General features: G+C 40.1%; 1 protein-coding gene across 3 annotated transcripts in view; it reads right to left on the reverse strand.

Moving 5' to 3' along the window:
* Window positions 1-836: 836 nt before the first annotated feature.
* Window positions 837-15,296, reverse strand: part of NEK6 (NIMA related kinase 6) — a 91,444-nt gene continuing 76,984 nt past the window's right edge. For all 3 annotated transcript variants that reach the window (XM_053472494.1, XM_053472497.1, XM_053472495.1), the window contains 3 exons: window positions 12,150-12,244; window positions 6,696-6,809; window positions 837-1,982 (listed from right to left, as the gene is read on the reverse strand). In XM_053472494.1, the coding sequence (XP_053328469.1) occupies window positions 1,872-1,982; window positions 6,696-6,809; window positions 12,150-12,244 (320 nt within the window). In that variant the 3' untranslated portion in view covers window positions 837-1,871. The remainder of the gene's footprint in view (window positions 1,983-6,695; window positions 6,810-12,149; window positions 12,245-15,296) is intronic.

Consider the following 15,296-nt stretch of genomic DNA (forward strand, 5'->3'; position numbering starts at 1 on the left):
GCGTATACAACTTCCGGTGCCGGCACTCAGCGTATTTTTTAAACTGCAACCTGCGTTTGACTTGATGGGCCTTGGGTTTTGTGTCTGAAGAATTTCAGACTGATTTGCTGGTAAGGGCTAAGAAAGGATGCAGATTTGTTTTTGGCATTTCTAAAGGACATATGGCATGTATATTGGTTAAAGGATTGAAAAGTAAATAAATGTAATTAGTTTGTCATCAAAGTGATATAAATTGTAAAATTAAATATAAAGCAATATTATGCATTGTTTTTTTATGATAAAGTTCAGGTAGCCTGGACACTAAAGTTGGCACCACATCCAACATGTGTGGTATGGCTCTGGAATTGTAATCTGTTCAGGTAGCTGTGTTATGCATCAACTTAAAAAATAGGTACACCATATGGACTAAAGTTTTGGGACACCTGCCCATTACATCAACATGGACTTTTATGAATCTCATCCCTTTGTCCATAGGGTGTTCCTTGACCTGTGTACTGCCGGGCGTAACCCTCTTACCCGTGTGCCTTTCTTTACTGTGACAAGTAAAGCCTAGAAAAAAAAAAAAAACTATAACAGAACTATATAGTCTGAATGGCCTCAATGTGTTCATACTGATTTTCGGACATACAGAAACATGAATTGAGATGCTTGGAAAGGCAGCAAGTGTTGATTCAGGCGGCATAACCGCGGTCCGTGGCCATCTACAGTAGACAAGGACATTTTGTAGTCGTTTCACTAGTGATAAAGCACCTTTATCATATAATATTGGTTAGGAGGTAAAATGATTTTCATTTGTGGTGTGTGTGTGGGGGGAATCATACGAAATACAACAGAAATTGTTTATTAAAGTATTTATCTTCTTACCCTTCTTGAGACAGCCATATATTACACCTTGAATCATATACTGTAACAGCAAGTCCTAAGAGGCTTTTTACAGTGACCTTCCAGTATAATATTTACTATATCACTGTAAAATGTTTGAAGAACATGTTGCTCAGTTAAAAACTGTGTGCTTCATCGATTTCCTTCAAATTGTAGGCATAATGCAATATTTCACATTAAAAATGATGTTTTCACAGTTAATATCAAAGTAATATTCTGAACCCCCATACTGGACTGTCTTTGTAAGGTTAATACTGCTTCTGTCGCCTGTGTTGGTAATAACCTGGAGTTTGATATAATCCATCAAAAGTTTCTCAGCTGGAAGCAAATAAAAGTTACTTTTTCAAAGCAAAGTTACAGTGACATCTTGACACGATGTGCCAGTTTTCGCTGTAAAATCAATAGCATAATCTTTAAGCAAGTTCCTTTATGTTATGTGTGTCTTTTCCTTGACAAGAAGAAATATATATATATATAAAAAAAAATCTAGAGCGCTGCATAAGATTTTTTTTTTTTTTAAACAAATACTAACAAGATACATTTAAGAATTTACAGCTAAATAGGAAATTCAGAGTTAATTATTTGAGGAGCTCGGTAAACCCCAAAGGGTTATAAACTACAAATCCTAAAAAATAAACTAGCACGTATAAACACCAATAAGAATTCATCAGAGGAATTATTTTAACGTTCACATTTGAGTTAGCGGATGCTCTCCTTTTTTGAATGTGCAGTTTTTAATCTCATTCTACCCAATATACACACACAACTTGCTCGAAAGGACTTAGAACGGTAGGTAACATGGCATCTACAACCCATTAATTAATATTGTCTCCTGAAGCCTGGTCTATAGATCCTTGTTTAACCAGACCATAGCAATGAAAACTCCGCTCTTCGGGAAAGTTCCTGGAGATTTTGCTTCTTTGATGAGAAGTAATTCAAGTAAGGCAGAGATGAGGAGTTATTCTCGAGGATGGCAGCTCCTCAGCCTTTCATGTGCTGGCGGTCCACATATGCATCTGCTTCGCTATCTGGTGGACATAAACTATATCCGGCCTTTGGTCTGGATCTGGGTAAATGCACATGCTGACCAACTCGCGTAACTGCAAGCAAAACAGAGCATTAGATTATTCGAAATGGAAAACAATTTCCAATGAAAGGCGATGCTACGAGCATGTAGTCTCTAGAGGCATTTCTTGTCTTTTTAAACTTCTTGACCTGGTTGAGAAATCTGCAAAAAGTGGGGGTATTAGTACTCCAAATACCGCAGCATAATGGATTCATTGATATGTAGTGTTTGTGGAAGTCCTTTACCAAAATATCTTAAACTGCTGCTAAAAACACACATTATCTCTTAAGCTACACTGATTTATGTAGAACTTATTGTGTGAAAGTCCCACAAATGTCAAATCAACCTTTTGCTAGATTTACCCTCTACAAAAGCAGACACAGTTGTGTAAATTAAAACCATAGAATTCAATCATATGTTCCTTTATATTAGATAAATAAATGTTATTTTCAGGCTTTACCTTCTTTAATACCCTCTCCTTTAGGGTGTTACTTTTGCACCCCCCATTTACTCTTTCTGCTCCCCCCAATCTATATTTTCTCTTTCCTATCCATTTTTCTTCTCCTTTCTTCTCCTCTTACACTACCTACGAAGGGAGTGTTTTCGGGGTCTATGCACATTTCAGACCCACTGGACGTTTTGCTCCTGTTTTACCCCTACTACAAATATATAATATAAGACATAGCGAGGGACTTCTGTTCAGCAATATTTGGTACTGAGGTTCTCTACATGCCAGTCAGGACACGAAACACAACCCGAAGCCAGCCATCGACTAACTCCTGCCACACAGCCGTGAAAATGTTAAGCCACACAATGGTAGACGGATCGGAAAATAGTTTTTTTTATACCGTTTCAGTAATTGATTTAATTATCTGTTTGTTTTTTTTCACAATGTGGTGGGGTAAGTGTTACACGCACTGCACTGCACACTGCGCTTCATTGTTTCAATGATTATTCCCATGTCTCACCATAAAAACATATTTCTATTACGCTGAAGGCACCAAGATCTTATACTCTCAACAGAGGTCTTGTAGAAATGTGAAATGATTTACTCTTGTTGGCAAAAGTATATAAGTAAATATAACAAAATGCACAGGTCGCTGTCTGATATCTTATAGGGTTATGTCGCTTTACATTTTATTAAATCAGACTGGTAATACATAACAATAACTTATATAATAAAAATGTATGACACTAGCAAAAAATGCATATATGTCTCGACTAGTTCCTACAAACTTTACCTTAAAAGCCTTTCCTTTTTTTATTGTAATCTATTTACTTTTAATTCTGCTAGCAGTTTCTGTCTGTGTTATAAAAATCCTTTTTGTATCAAAGCAAAATGTTCCTTGTAAGAATACATACTAATTGTTGTGGTTTTATACAAATATGCTATTTATTTTTTGGAATGTTGCCATTTTTCACACTATACGGGAAAACAAGGTATTCCTCCCCAAAGATCACCGCTTTAATTGGCTGGCTAGAGATAGAAGTCTGATAATGGTGAATCGATGATTTTACAGCTGAAAGAGCAATTTTCAAGTTTCTACATGGCTATGTAACAGTGGAGGCATTTAATATTTTATCACACATAATGAACACGATCGGTGTGCATAAAAGCAGAATTACCGGAGCATCGAGCGGGAAGCGAAAGGGCCGCTTTAGTCAGGATCTTTATGAGGTTACATAGAAGCAGGACCGTGGGGAATGGCTGAGCGGATAGGTACAGACATTGCTCCAGCCCCGGCCTCCCAGGAGGACGAGCAGAAAAAAAAAAAAAAGACCACGGCATTCAAATGTGATCAATTTCACAAATTCGCTGTTGTCATAAAAACAAGGACAGGAGTGTAATATTCCCCAATACTGGTTTCTGTCGCAGCAGCGGGTAAAATGAATACCAAGAGCTGCAGGAGAGCTCAGTTATTGATTCTCAGATCCGATAAGCATCTGGCAGACAAGAGGCGACCCGGAGGATGAATGGTGACCTGGGGCAGCGCTAGTTGCTTGGCCTGCTCTTTTACTGGTATAATGAACCCCACCATTTATTCCCAGGTGTAATGCCGGATTATAATGGCCAAGTAAGATTTTTTTTGAGGCCACGCAGCCAAGACGCACAAGCAAATCCTTTTAAGACCGTTCAAAAAGACACATTATGTGTTGTATTTAAATTTGGGGAATTGGTTACGCTTTGCATACAGTTCTGGTTTTCATTACTGTGGTTGTCTGCAATAACACGGTTTTAGTGTGGTGCCAGGCAAATTATTATTACTTATTGTCTTATATAGGGCAATCCTATTCTACAGCGCTGTACAATGGCTAAACAGGACATAAGTGATCTATAACATCAGGAGAGGAGGACCCGGGGGGGGGGTACAGGCAATCGTAGAATATGCCTTCAAGATTACAGTAAAAACCTCCACAATGCATGCAAGACATCCATAAGGGATCAACGCCTGCATCTGTATATTAAATGTATAATAAAAAAGACACAGAGTGTTCCTGTAGGGGGGGGCAATAGATGGGGCTTTTTGCATAGGGAGCTATTTGGCTCATTCCTGCACAGTATAGATACAAATATGGAGATTTACAAATTCTATTTGTCTATCAACAAAGTAATCTGATCACAAAATACATATATATATATGCTTGTATATACGTTTGTGTGTATATAATGTATATATGTGGGTGTGTTTGGAGCACAATTATAGGAATTACAGGTGACAGGAGGAAACAACGTTTATTTATTACAACTTCTCCGTATCTGTACTCCTTAGTCTCCATATTGCGACTGCATATTAATTGTACCTTTCGTTCCTTTCCAATATCTTTTTTCTTGTTTTTTCCACCCTCCCGTCACCTGAATCTCAGACCCATGCATAAATAAATCTTTCCTAAGGCATCCCCCTGTTTGTCTACCATGGTGTGGCAGTCTGTGCCGCCCAGACCTCTGACCAGGGGAGGGCTGGCAGCCTAAGGCCTGGGGGGCAAGTCAAGTGAAGTGGCTCCGCCCCCTCGCACTCACCTTTCACCCCTCACGCTGCTCCCATCACTATGCGGCCATCAGACTGCTGGAAAACTTATCTAAACGGCCGCTGGGTGCTGATGCCACCGGCCGGAGCTGCTTTAATCCTTTTTTTTTAATTTATTTAATATGCCGGATCGGCTTGCCATATTAAAAAAAAAAAAAAATAAAGTATTAAAGTAGCGCCGGCCGGCAGCATCAGCACCCAGCGGCCGTTTAGATTCGATTTCCAACAATCTGATGGCCGCATAGCGATGGGAGCAGCGTGAGGGGTGAAAGGTGAGTGCGATGGGGCGGAGCTTTCACCCCTCACGCTGATCCCATCACTTGGCGGCCATCGCATACGGCCGCTGGGTGCTGATGCCGCCGGCCGGCGCTGCTTTAATACTATTTTATTTTCATTTAATAGCCGATCCGGCTTGCCATATTAAATTTTAAATTTAAAAAAAAAGTATTAAAGTAGCGCCGGCCGGCGGCATCAGCACCCAGCAGCCCTTTAGACGCCCCTGCCTCTGACTTACACATAACATATAGATCTTGGCTATGACATCATACCTCCGCACCTTGCCTCGTCATGTTCCACTCCCCACTTGAACACATTTTATAGATTGTACAGGGCCATCCTCACCTGTTGTTTCTGTTTAAATCAAATTATTACTTATGTCCTGCTTACCCACTCTACAGCGCTGCGGAATACGATGGCGCTATATAAAAAACATTAAATATAAAAATATTCGAAATCAATCAACCAATGTTGTGTCACTTAAGTTATAGACCTAAAACCATGGCTAACTGTGTGGAAAAGGGCAACTACTCAAACTACTAGACTACTCCCCAAGCGAAAATATGTATCAAGCTATTGAGAAAACAAGCCTTTATGTGGAAGTAAAAGTGTGTGTGTGGGGGGTTAGTAACTTTCATCTATTCCTATATTTTTTATTATTATTTCAGACTGTTCCGTGATTTTGTGGCTGGTGGGAAAAGAGCAAACTAGGTTTTGAAGCCGGACGTGGCTGGTTCATATTAACGGCACAGATTCTCACGTGCTGAATCTCTGAGACAAGAAGATGTGTGATCCTTGCTGGCAGAAGCAGCATGTACAGACAGATAAACCGGAGCCAAAGGGCTCGCCCTACGCACTCTCACTCCGTGCTAATAGCGCATGCACGCCATCTGGAGCCTGGCTCTGCCTGAGCTGGTGCTTCGGAGCTTTAAACACTCCTTCGCACCCAGAATCATATCGCTGTACTTACATGTGCTCTTTAGCACTGCCAGAGGGAGGTAGACATACAGTAATTGTACAGACAGGAAACACATCTGTCAACTTACACCAATTCCTGGAGCCAGCAGGCAAATACTGAGCCGCGTGCCGCGGTAAATATGGAACGAGCTCAAACACACAGAGCACGCGCCATACCGCGTGTACGGGTGAGCTGGTTTTCTTCAGGCCCACATGTGCACTTATAAGCACATACCTCGACATACTCCAGCTACGCCGATCCTTTCCATTGCAGCCATCTTTCACACGTAGGGAATAGATCTAAATGTGTTAGGTTGATAAGCTTTGCAACGTTTCCAATCCCTATTACACTTATGCAAACAGCGTATTGTGATTTAATAACAACGTTTTTAGCAATTCCAGTATTATCCCACTCATCTCAAAAGGAAAGCTATACGGCAGCCGGCTCTGAAACCCAACAGGCTAAGTAGAGAGAAACCCCTTCTTACCTTTTCTGAGTAGTGTTCCGAGGGCAAAGGAGGGTAGTCACACTGCTCTATCTTCTGACACAGAGAAAACAGGTTCATTTTGTCTCCATAGAATGGACTCTGAAGGGCCGCCATCTAAACAGAGTGTAAAATGTAAGTTAATAACACGTTCAGCGATGTATGGCAGTGTGATACAATGCGGCGGCGCATACAGGACTGTTAGAGATGCAGGTAGCCATCCGGCAGAAGTTATGATAAATTTCCAAAGGATTAAGAAACACAGAAGCCAATCTCTGTACTTACATTATTATTGTAATGTAATAATAATAATAATCAGCATATGTTTTAGTTTTCGTGTCTTTATGTGGATCTGAGGAGCACACATGCCGTGAATCAACATACTTTAGGTTGGATAAAACTAGGATTTTCTTTTAAATCACCACTGTAATCAATTAGAAATAAATGCAAATGGAAACGCAAAGGTCAAAGGATAGATTTATGCTTTACATAAGCGACCAAAATAATATGTTTTCAGACTAAAACCGTGTGTATAATATAATACACAGAAACACAGAGCAATAATTCCACGCCGAAAAGAAAAAGTCTAGAATGTAAAAATGTCCAGTTCTCATGGATGAGGTGGAGAGGTATGGGTTAAGCGTGCCTCCGGGGTTCGTAGGCAAGAAGCGGCAGCATCTCCCCTCCGCGTACAGCCCCTCGCTGTGCCCCAGCTGCTTATTAAACCATTATGTGATTGGAGAGCTCCTTGTCACTGTCCTTCACTGTCACCCCCAGCTCCGAGCCACTCGGCGGCCCCGTCCTAATGAGCTTATACTGGGTAATTGTTGATATTATCCTGTTTTTGCTGTGAGCAGAGTGTGCAGCTCGGCTGCTTTCAGGGTCTTTACTTGGCTGTTGTTTAATGCCTCTCGTTAGGATTTTAATAAGGGATTATTTGATAATTATTCTGCCCTTACGTCCGCGGGTTAGATATTCCGCTCATTACTATGCGATGTGACAGGGATCCAATGCAGAATGAGTGTCTTTCCGTGACAGACATTAAACCCCCATTGTGACAGGAAAATAATAATAAAAATTCTTCGCCAGAGCAACTATTATTATAACTTCTTTACACTTTGCTTTTCTACCATTTCCACAGCATTTCAGACCTTGGAGTCGACTCACGCCATTACAAATGGCGCCATTACTTGGGTCGCCTACATACCCAACCTGTACAGCATATAGAAATGTCAAGCTATGTTTCCTATACCTACTATAATGAGATACAATGACGCACAGCAATATATTATAGCCTCCCTACCTGGCTATATATTCATTATACTGTTTCAGGAATAAGGGCAATCAAAAATAAAATAAAAAACCATTTGCATTAACGCATTAAAATACTGATGTCATATTTGGAATCTTTTCTCTATTCCTATTCAGATGCAGCTGCCGAGACACACTTGGGTGGAGGCCCTTACGCTTCTTTTCACCGTGATTAATCCAACCTAGCGAGGTAGACTGTATGGCTCGGGGAGCTCTTGATGACCAGTCCTAGATGGGAGAAGTGTTGAAGATGGCATCATGTAGCGGAGAGAGGAACTAACACTCCATTCTTATACACAAACTTAGAGAATGAGAATTATAAGGCTGACACTGAAAGAAACCGGGAACCATTGGTGTACAACTAATTCATTAAGAGAATGGGCATATACTAGGGATATACATACGCCTATCATGAATGTGGCAGATGTATATAGTTCAATACAAACAGAAAAATGTGGGTCAATAAGAACTCTAACATTGTCCATAGTAGTGGATCCAATGTAGTGATGGAATGAAAGTAAAATTCATGATAGGAGGAATATCCAAATAAAGCATAGAATCTAAACTTCTGTAGGCCCAGTAGGCGGAAAATGGTTAAATGTTACTGCTTTGGACTACAAAAGAATTTGTCCCACTGGCCCCTTTTATGCTTGCTGTGCACTTACAAAGCCCGAAATTTACCCAGACTGGGAGAAAAGCGCAAGTCACAAACGCTCCTTATTACTTTGTGTTTGATACAGCTGAACGCAGCGACCTAAACCTCAACGATAAAGCTTCATAAATTTTGACTTCAATAACCAAGAATTTGGAGCGTAGGATAGAGACTTCAGGCATTCCCCGTGTATTCCTAATAAGTGTTTGTGATGTAGGATCTGGGCCACATTTTGACATTTTGATTAGAACAATTACAGCCGAACAGCCAGATAACCTTATATAAATGGGCCCACCACTCGTGCGGCTGGTTTACGGAAATTGGGAATGGTTATATTTTTGCTTAAATTGCTCTCCTTGTTAGAGTTGATAAAGGCATCGCTCGCAGCAAGATGGGGGGGGGGGTTATTATATTTATCTCGACTGATTTATTTAGATGACAGAATCCCCCAAACCTAGCAGGACATGTGGGCATAGAGGGGTTATTAGGATTTCTGACTGGGGAAGGGTTTGGTTGAATGACAGAGACTATAGTAATCTACATAACAGTGACTTAGATTTACACATTGAGCATAAATAATAGGCTTCATAACGTTAACAATTTAAATGGCTGCTGTACAAATGCAGTCAGCTGTATATGGGTTAACCGCATGTCTGCTGGATGATTATTCAGAGTGTCTTCTGCCCCCCCCAGCACAAAAAGCGCTTAAGTTGCATGGACAACTACTTAGTTATAATAAATGGAAATGCATTTGGTGAACTTGGTATAACAGAATTGGTTGACACCCTAGAACAAATTTATAGGTAGCCCTGCACCTGCCATTCACACACATCATTCCTTCTTACACTACATGCTGCATTGATAAAAATGATTAATACAGACCCGGAATTAATTACCAGCTTTATGCAAAGGTTATATTTATGGGTTTGGAGCTTTAACTAAATAACTGATAATTCTAGCTCATTCATTGCGAAATGTAGTATTAGGCATGTCATTCCCAAATGCATACAACCTGGCCATGGTTTAATAATGTGTAGGGAAGGATGCCACAGAAGCTTTATGTGTAATGTATAGGAGATACACGCTTTGCTTACTGTCCATTGACTGCGAGCTGCTATAGAATCTGATGGAATAAACACACACAGAAATACTTCTTCAATCGATGGAGGACTTATCGAGTAGAGAGATCTGTTAGGTGCAACAAGTATTACAAATGTAACAGCTGCATGGTTTGTGTACCACCATCTGGATTTGACCAGAACAGTTTTACAGCCGTCCATAATATATGCAGATACCAGCTGTCTTTACCATTAGGTTTGCATTGCCATTTTACCAACAAAAACACCGTTACAGATCCAACATAAAATTAATAGCATAAAAATAGACATTTGATTGGCCTCAATTGAAGACATATTTCCATTCTGGCAGAATTTCCAATGGGAAGGCATCTCTCTGATTAAGTGTAGGGCATGAGGTTTGAATTATGGGGTGCCCGTCCCGTTTCACAGGAAGCATTAACAATTTATCTACCTAAATTGCACAATGCAATAACTTATTCACCAAGTCTACTCCTTCTTTGGTGTGTTATGTTTCCTAGATTTAAGAGAATTGTGGGTTCCTGTTGTAAGCTTTTCCATACAACTGGTCTTACTGGGTGGCTGATTTCCCGTGTAGTTCTGTCTATTCTGTTAAATTAGTGGCCTCCATATATTTTAAATACTCAAATACCATGTTATTTCCCTAGTATTTTAATTTATCCACATTCTAACCGGCAGTGACATTCTATTGGTTACCATAGTAACAGGACCACTTTTTATACACAAAAACTCATCCTCTGTTAATAAATTATATTTAACATACAACAGTAAATTCCAATACGGATACAGATAAAAGACTGTATGAGCTCTAACGCGAAACCATTCTGTCAAATACAAAAACCTTTGACGGGAAAAGCTGTCTGCCGGCAGTACCCTAATAAATAAAATAAATATCAAATCATAAACTGCAGATTTTCACCGTCCTTGGAAAAAAAAGCACCTTTTTATATTACAAACTATCCATTAAGACAACATATATGTTAAATTTACTCTTTTAATTAATTAAACTGATAATACAATATTTGGCCAGGGCTGCACTGTGAGGGATCCCTTTTGTAGTCCAATTTTAAAACCTCTTTAAGCTACAAAAGCTACAATGCTTCATAACGTTTATAGAGATGCCAGAGAATCAATTCTATTGCTGAAAAAAATTGGCCAAATATACAAATAAACAGGCTGAAGACATCAAACAGATTGGACTCTTCAGGCACCCAGCCCAACTTCCAGCAGTTCCTTATTTATAATGGGAATTCACTAACATTAACTGGAAACAAACTGGCTACAGAACAAACAATACAGTTACCACCAGTGACAACCGTTACGCTAAATGTTTGCCTGTACAATTCTTAACACATTTTACATATACATAAAATGTATTTTCTAATACCAATTTGGATACATGTGTGTGTATCAAGTGACAAAATGGAAATGATGCATGAAACTGGATTATGGAAAAAGTAGCCCCTATAGCAACCAATAAAATACTAAGCCATCAGACTTTGCGCTTTAGATACATAGCCCTCAATGTCCTATATCGGTATTCGATAACTACATACAATCAAAGATAACTATATATTTACCTCTTGTGTAATACACCCTAACTCCCTCTAGATTGTAAACTCGTTTGAGCAGGGCCCTTCTTACATCGTGTTTGTGTAAGTCAAATTGTTATGCTATATATACTACTTATTATATCCTATTTACCCATTGTACAGCACTGCCAAATATGATGGCACTATATAAAATTCATGGTTAAGGCCAGTCAGCACAGCCACCAGCAAAGCGTTACCTCATTGCCAGCATGATGAGCCTGAGCACCAGGATGTGACATCATTTCCTGGTACTCAGACGCCGGCGGCGTGCAAGAGGGCAGGAGACCAGCCCTGTCACCAGCTGCTGGGCCACAAGGGAAGAGCATTCTCCTGTGCCTAGGAAGGCAGTGAAGCTGGAAGGGTGTCCGAAATGTAGATGTGCATGTGTGAATTTGTATATGTAAATATGTACATGAATAAGGGTGAGTATATGTAAGTGTATGAATGTGATGCTACCTGTGATAACCTGGCTACCACTTTCACTAAGTGTACATGGCATTTGTCAGAGTTGGAATAAGAAGTTGAAGGTTGTACAAGGTGTGATGCTGTAGTTACAAAACCCTTTGCTCCAACTCAAGAACAACTCCAGAAGTAACATATTAATTAAAGTATATCCCGAACATACTACTAGTACATTCTTTAATATACTCCCAAAATACACACACACATAAATTATTTTGCCTAATAATACAGATTTTAAACATTTTATTTTTTGTATGTGTATAATACTCACATATTAAGTGTCCTAGAACATTGAAAAAGTATGTGTTACATGTGAAATTACTGTTTCTGAAACTATACTCACTTCATAGAGAAGGCAGCCCAAGGACCAGATGTCAGACTTGAAGTTGTAGCCATTTTCATGTATCCTCTCTGGGGACATGTAATATGGTGTTCCCACTGAAATATAGCAGGACAGATAATTGACATACAGAATACAGTATGTAAAAGAACAGTGTCAGGTCGAGAAGACATGCATGACCCTGTTGTACCAGATATAGTTACAATATTATGTAGTTCAGCACAAGATCATTCTGCATGTATAGCAATTGGGAACTGAATGGCATTTTTAAAACCATAGTCACAGTCTTCATATTTGCCTAAAGAGGCATGACCTGCATCCTGCCAAACCCTCAGCACATTTCCTCCATATTCCCAGCCCATTACATTAAATGACCCTGAAACAAAATTTCCGAGAAAGACCACTAGACCTGACTAGAGTTCCACGGCCGCGGGTGGGAAACCCCGGTCCTAAAGACTGGTAATAAAAGCCAGGGTTCCCAAATGAGCTCCCTCTCAGTGACCACCACCGAGTCCGTAGCGACATTGCCGTGGTTCCTAGCCACCGCACAGTGCCATGAATTTGCGGCTAGGTCTCGGTATGGCCCCAAGCGGGGGGGGGGGGTGTTATCTGACCAACATTAGGGGTATACAGGGTCCGTGAACCTTTAATCCTTGTGAAAACAGCAGGGATGGGGTATGGGGCCAAAATAACATAGGATATAAACAGATTTCCTACATTTTTGGTAATATTTAATTGCAGGAATCCCATACAATTTACTTAGCGACCTACACCACATGCTTTGTAACTAAGTAACTATGCCGCAAATGATTTCAAACATCCTTACACAAGCCATGTATTGTCACAAATATAGCAAAATACCATGGGAGCTCCCCCTTAAACACAGAAAGGCAGTCTAACACCAGGCTAAGGGATTTGCAGTATGGTGTGACAGTATAATTACTCAGACTATACCGCAAACCAGCGTCTCACAGGCCTTCAGAATCCAGGCTGAATTACCATCCCTTAAATATTTAAGGTGCTGATAATTCCAAGTCTGGGCTCTGACTCGTCCCTGCTTCAGATTGTAAGCTTGCACCAACAAACTAAAAACCTCCCGCGTTGTTGTATTACTGACTGCCTGAAGCTTTACAGAGGAGAATAATAGTCCCGTTCTTCACTATTAGGGATCACACAGGTCTGGGAGATGCTCCTATTTTGATGGACCGACAAAGAAGTGAAATGTTAATCAAGGGAGACCGTGAGCTGGGGACCTGCGTACGTGGAGCCGACGAAAAGGGAAAGAATGGAAAAGGGAGGATTAAGGTAATTATGCTAGGTTTAGTTGACCTGGTGAGGTAGGCACCAGAAACCTTGCAATGGGCTGGGGTAGGAGCGAGCCACGCAGTGTCAGATCCCAGTCTGGGGTGGTGGGGGTGAGTAGCTTATAAAATGCGTGAGATCAGTGATAAGTATAGCTGCCTGACATGACCGACGCTCATTAGTCCAAAGCCATCCATATTTATGAGAAGGATTAGCACACATTATTGACAAATGTCCGCATGCTACCACGGAATATCACGTGACTGCGAGAGCAGAGGTTTAGATGCCCTACGCTCTATATGTATCCCTGTGTTCTGCACAGTTTATTCATTGTTTACAGTAAAATAATGACTCCCTTGTGTGGGGCCATTTGAAATTTTAGTAGGTAATTACAAAATGCAGAGCAACTTACTGGACCGCCTTATGAACTCTAGTCCATAATATTTTGCTTACACTCAACTATACAAGACATGCGCTCTTATTTATCAGCTTTAAGGAACATAGAAGTCAGGCTCACAGGTAACACAGTGGCACCCATATTAACCCTTCAACAGACATCAGTCATTCTAATGTTTATTATAAACGGATACATTAGGTGGAGAGAGCCCTGCTCGCAAATGCAACCAACAAACTCCCAGCTCATCAGCAGGATCTCCGTGGAATAAAACCACATGGAAAGAGTTAAACGGAAACGGCTGCCATTTTTCGAATACAGGAACGGTGACTTACTGAGCGCCAATTCATTCTCATTAATATAATAAGCGCAGCAGTCGTGCAACATCTCATCAGCAAGTGGACGAAATCATATTTATGGTCCATTCCACCTGATGTGATTGTAATAGGGCCTGATGTGTTGTTTTTGCAAGATATTTATCCAAAGCTTACCCTAGCTTTTATATAATATACACTTAGAAAACCCACGCACAACATGCCGTTTGTTTCTGAATAAAACATGCAGCTTTTTAGATCTACAAGTTTTTATAGAAACTTTGTGTTATTTGTGTGTCACACATAATAGAGTTCATTTTTTTTCAACATTTGCAATCCATTTGCCAAAGTTTAATTTTAAAGAAAATAGTTTAAACGTTTAAAAAAGACAGGCGCTGCCATCATAGTAATCTCTTTCTGCTCTACAGGTTGATATAAACGTATGAATGAGATTCTACTGTACTTCCAGTAAAAAGAAGCCCTTCCTTGCTTCAAATTCCTGCGCAGGGTTCATCCAAAGGGTATGAAACGTTCATTTTTTTAACATAAGAATTGTTTTAAATCACGCATAACTTCTGAACTAAAAGATCTGATATCAGTTTAAAGATTTGGGTTATAGAAAGTTCACGGGAGTTGGACTGTGGAGCTGCCGTTATAATGAGGTATTATGGTTCAAGCATGTGGAAAATACGCGAGAATTAAAGCTGTGCTTCTGATCGGTCACCGCGTTGACTGCAAGCTCTTTTGGCAAGAAACAAATGTAAAGCTTACACAATGAACATCTGCAGTTTTATAACCCATGTCCTGTCGCAGTGCTGATCTCCCAAATACTATTGTTTCACCTGCCTTTTCATGAACCCATCCCTGTCACCATTCTTGTTCTAATAGGAATTGTATTATTGATTTCCCCATTACACTATTAACTTTTGGTAAATCAGTCAAACAGGTACTGCACTTATTGAATGGACTCCTTAATAGTGTCACTTTAATGTAAAAGTAGACTGGTAATCGGAGAATGGCTCAGCTTGTTCTGCTCGTGGGGCATTTCTTCATCTGTCATAAAGCCTGGTAACGTTAGGAAATCCAGAGCATAATGCAGCATCTCAGACAATACCCCACACCTAACTGTGGCACTTTGAT

The sequence above is a fragment of the Spea bombifrons genome, chromosome 8 (genome assembly GCF_027358695.1).
Source record: "Spea bombifrons isolate aSpeBom1 chromosome 8, aSpeBom1.2.pri, whole genome shotgun sequence".
In the NCBI taxonomy this organism is placed as follows: Eukaryota; Metazoa; Chordata; class Amphibia; order Anura; family Pelobatidae; genus Spea; species Spea bombifrons.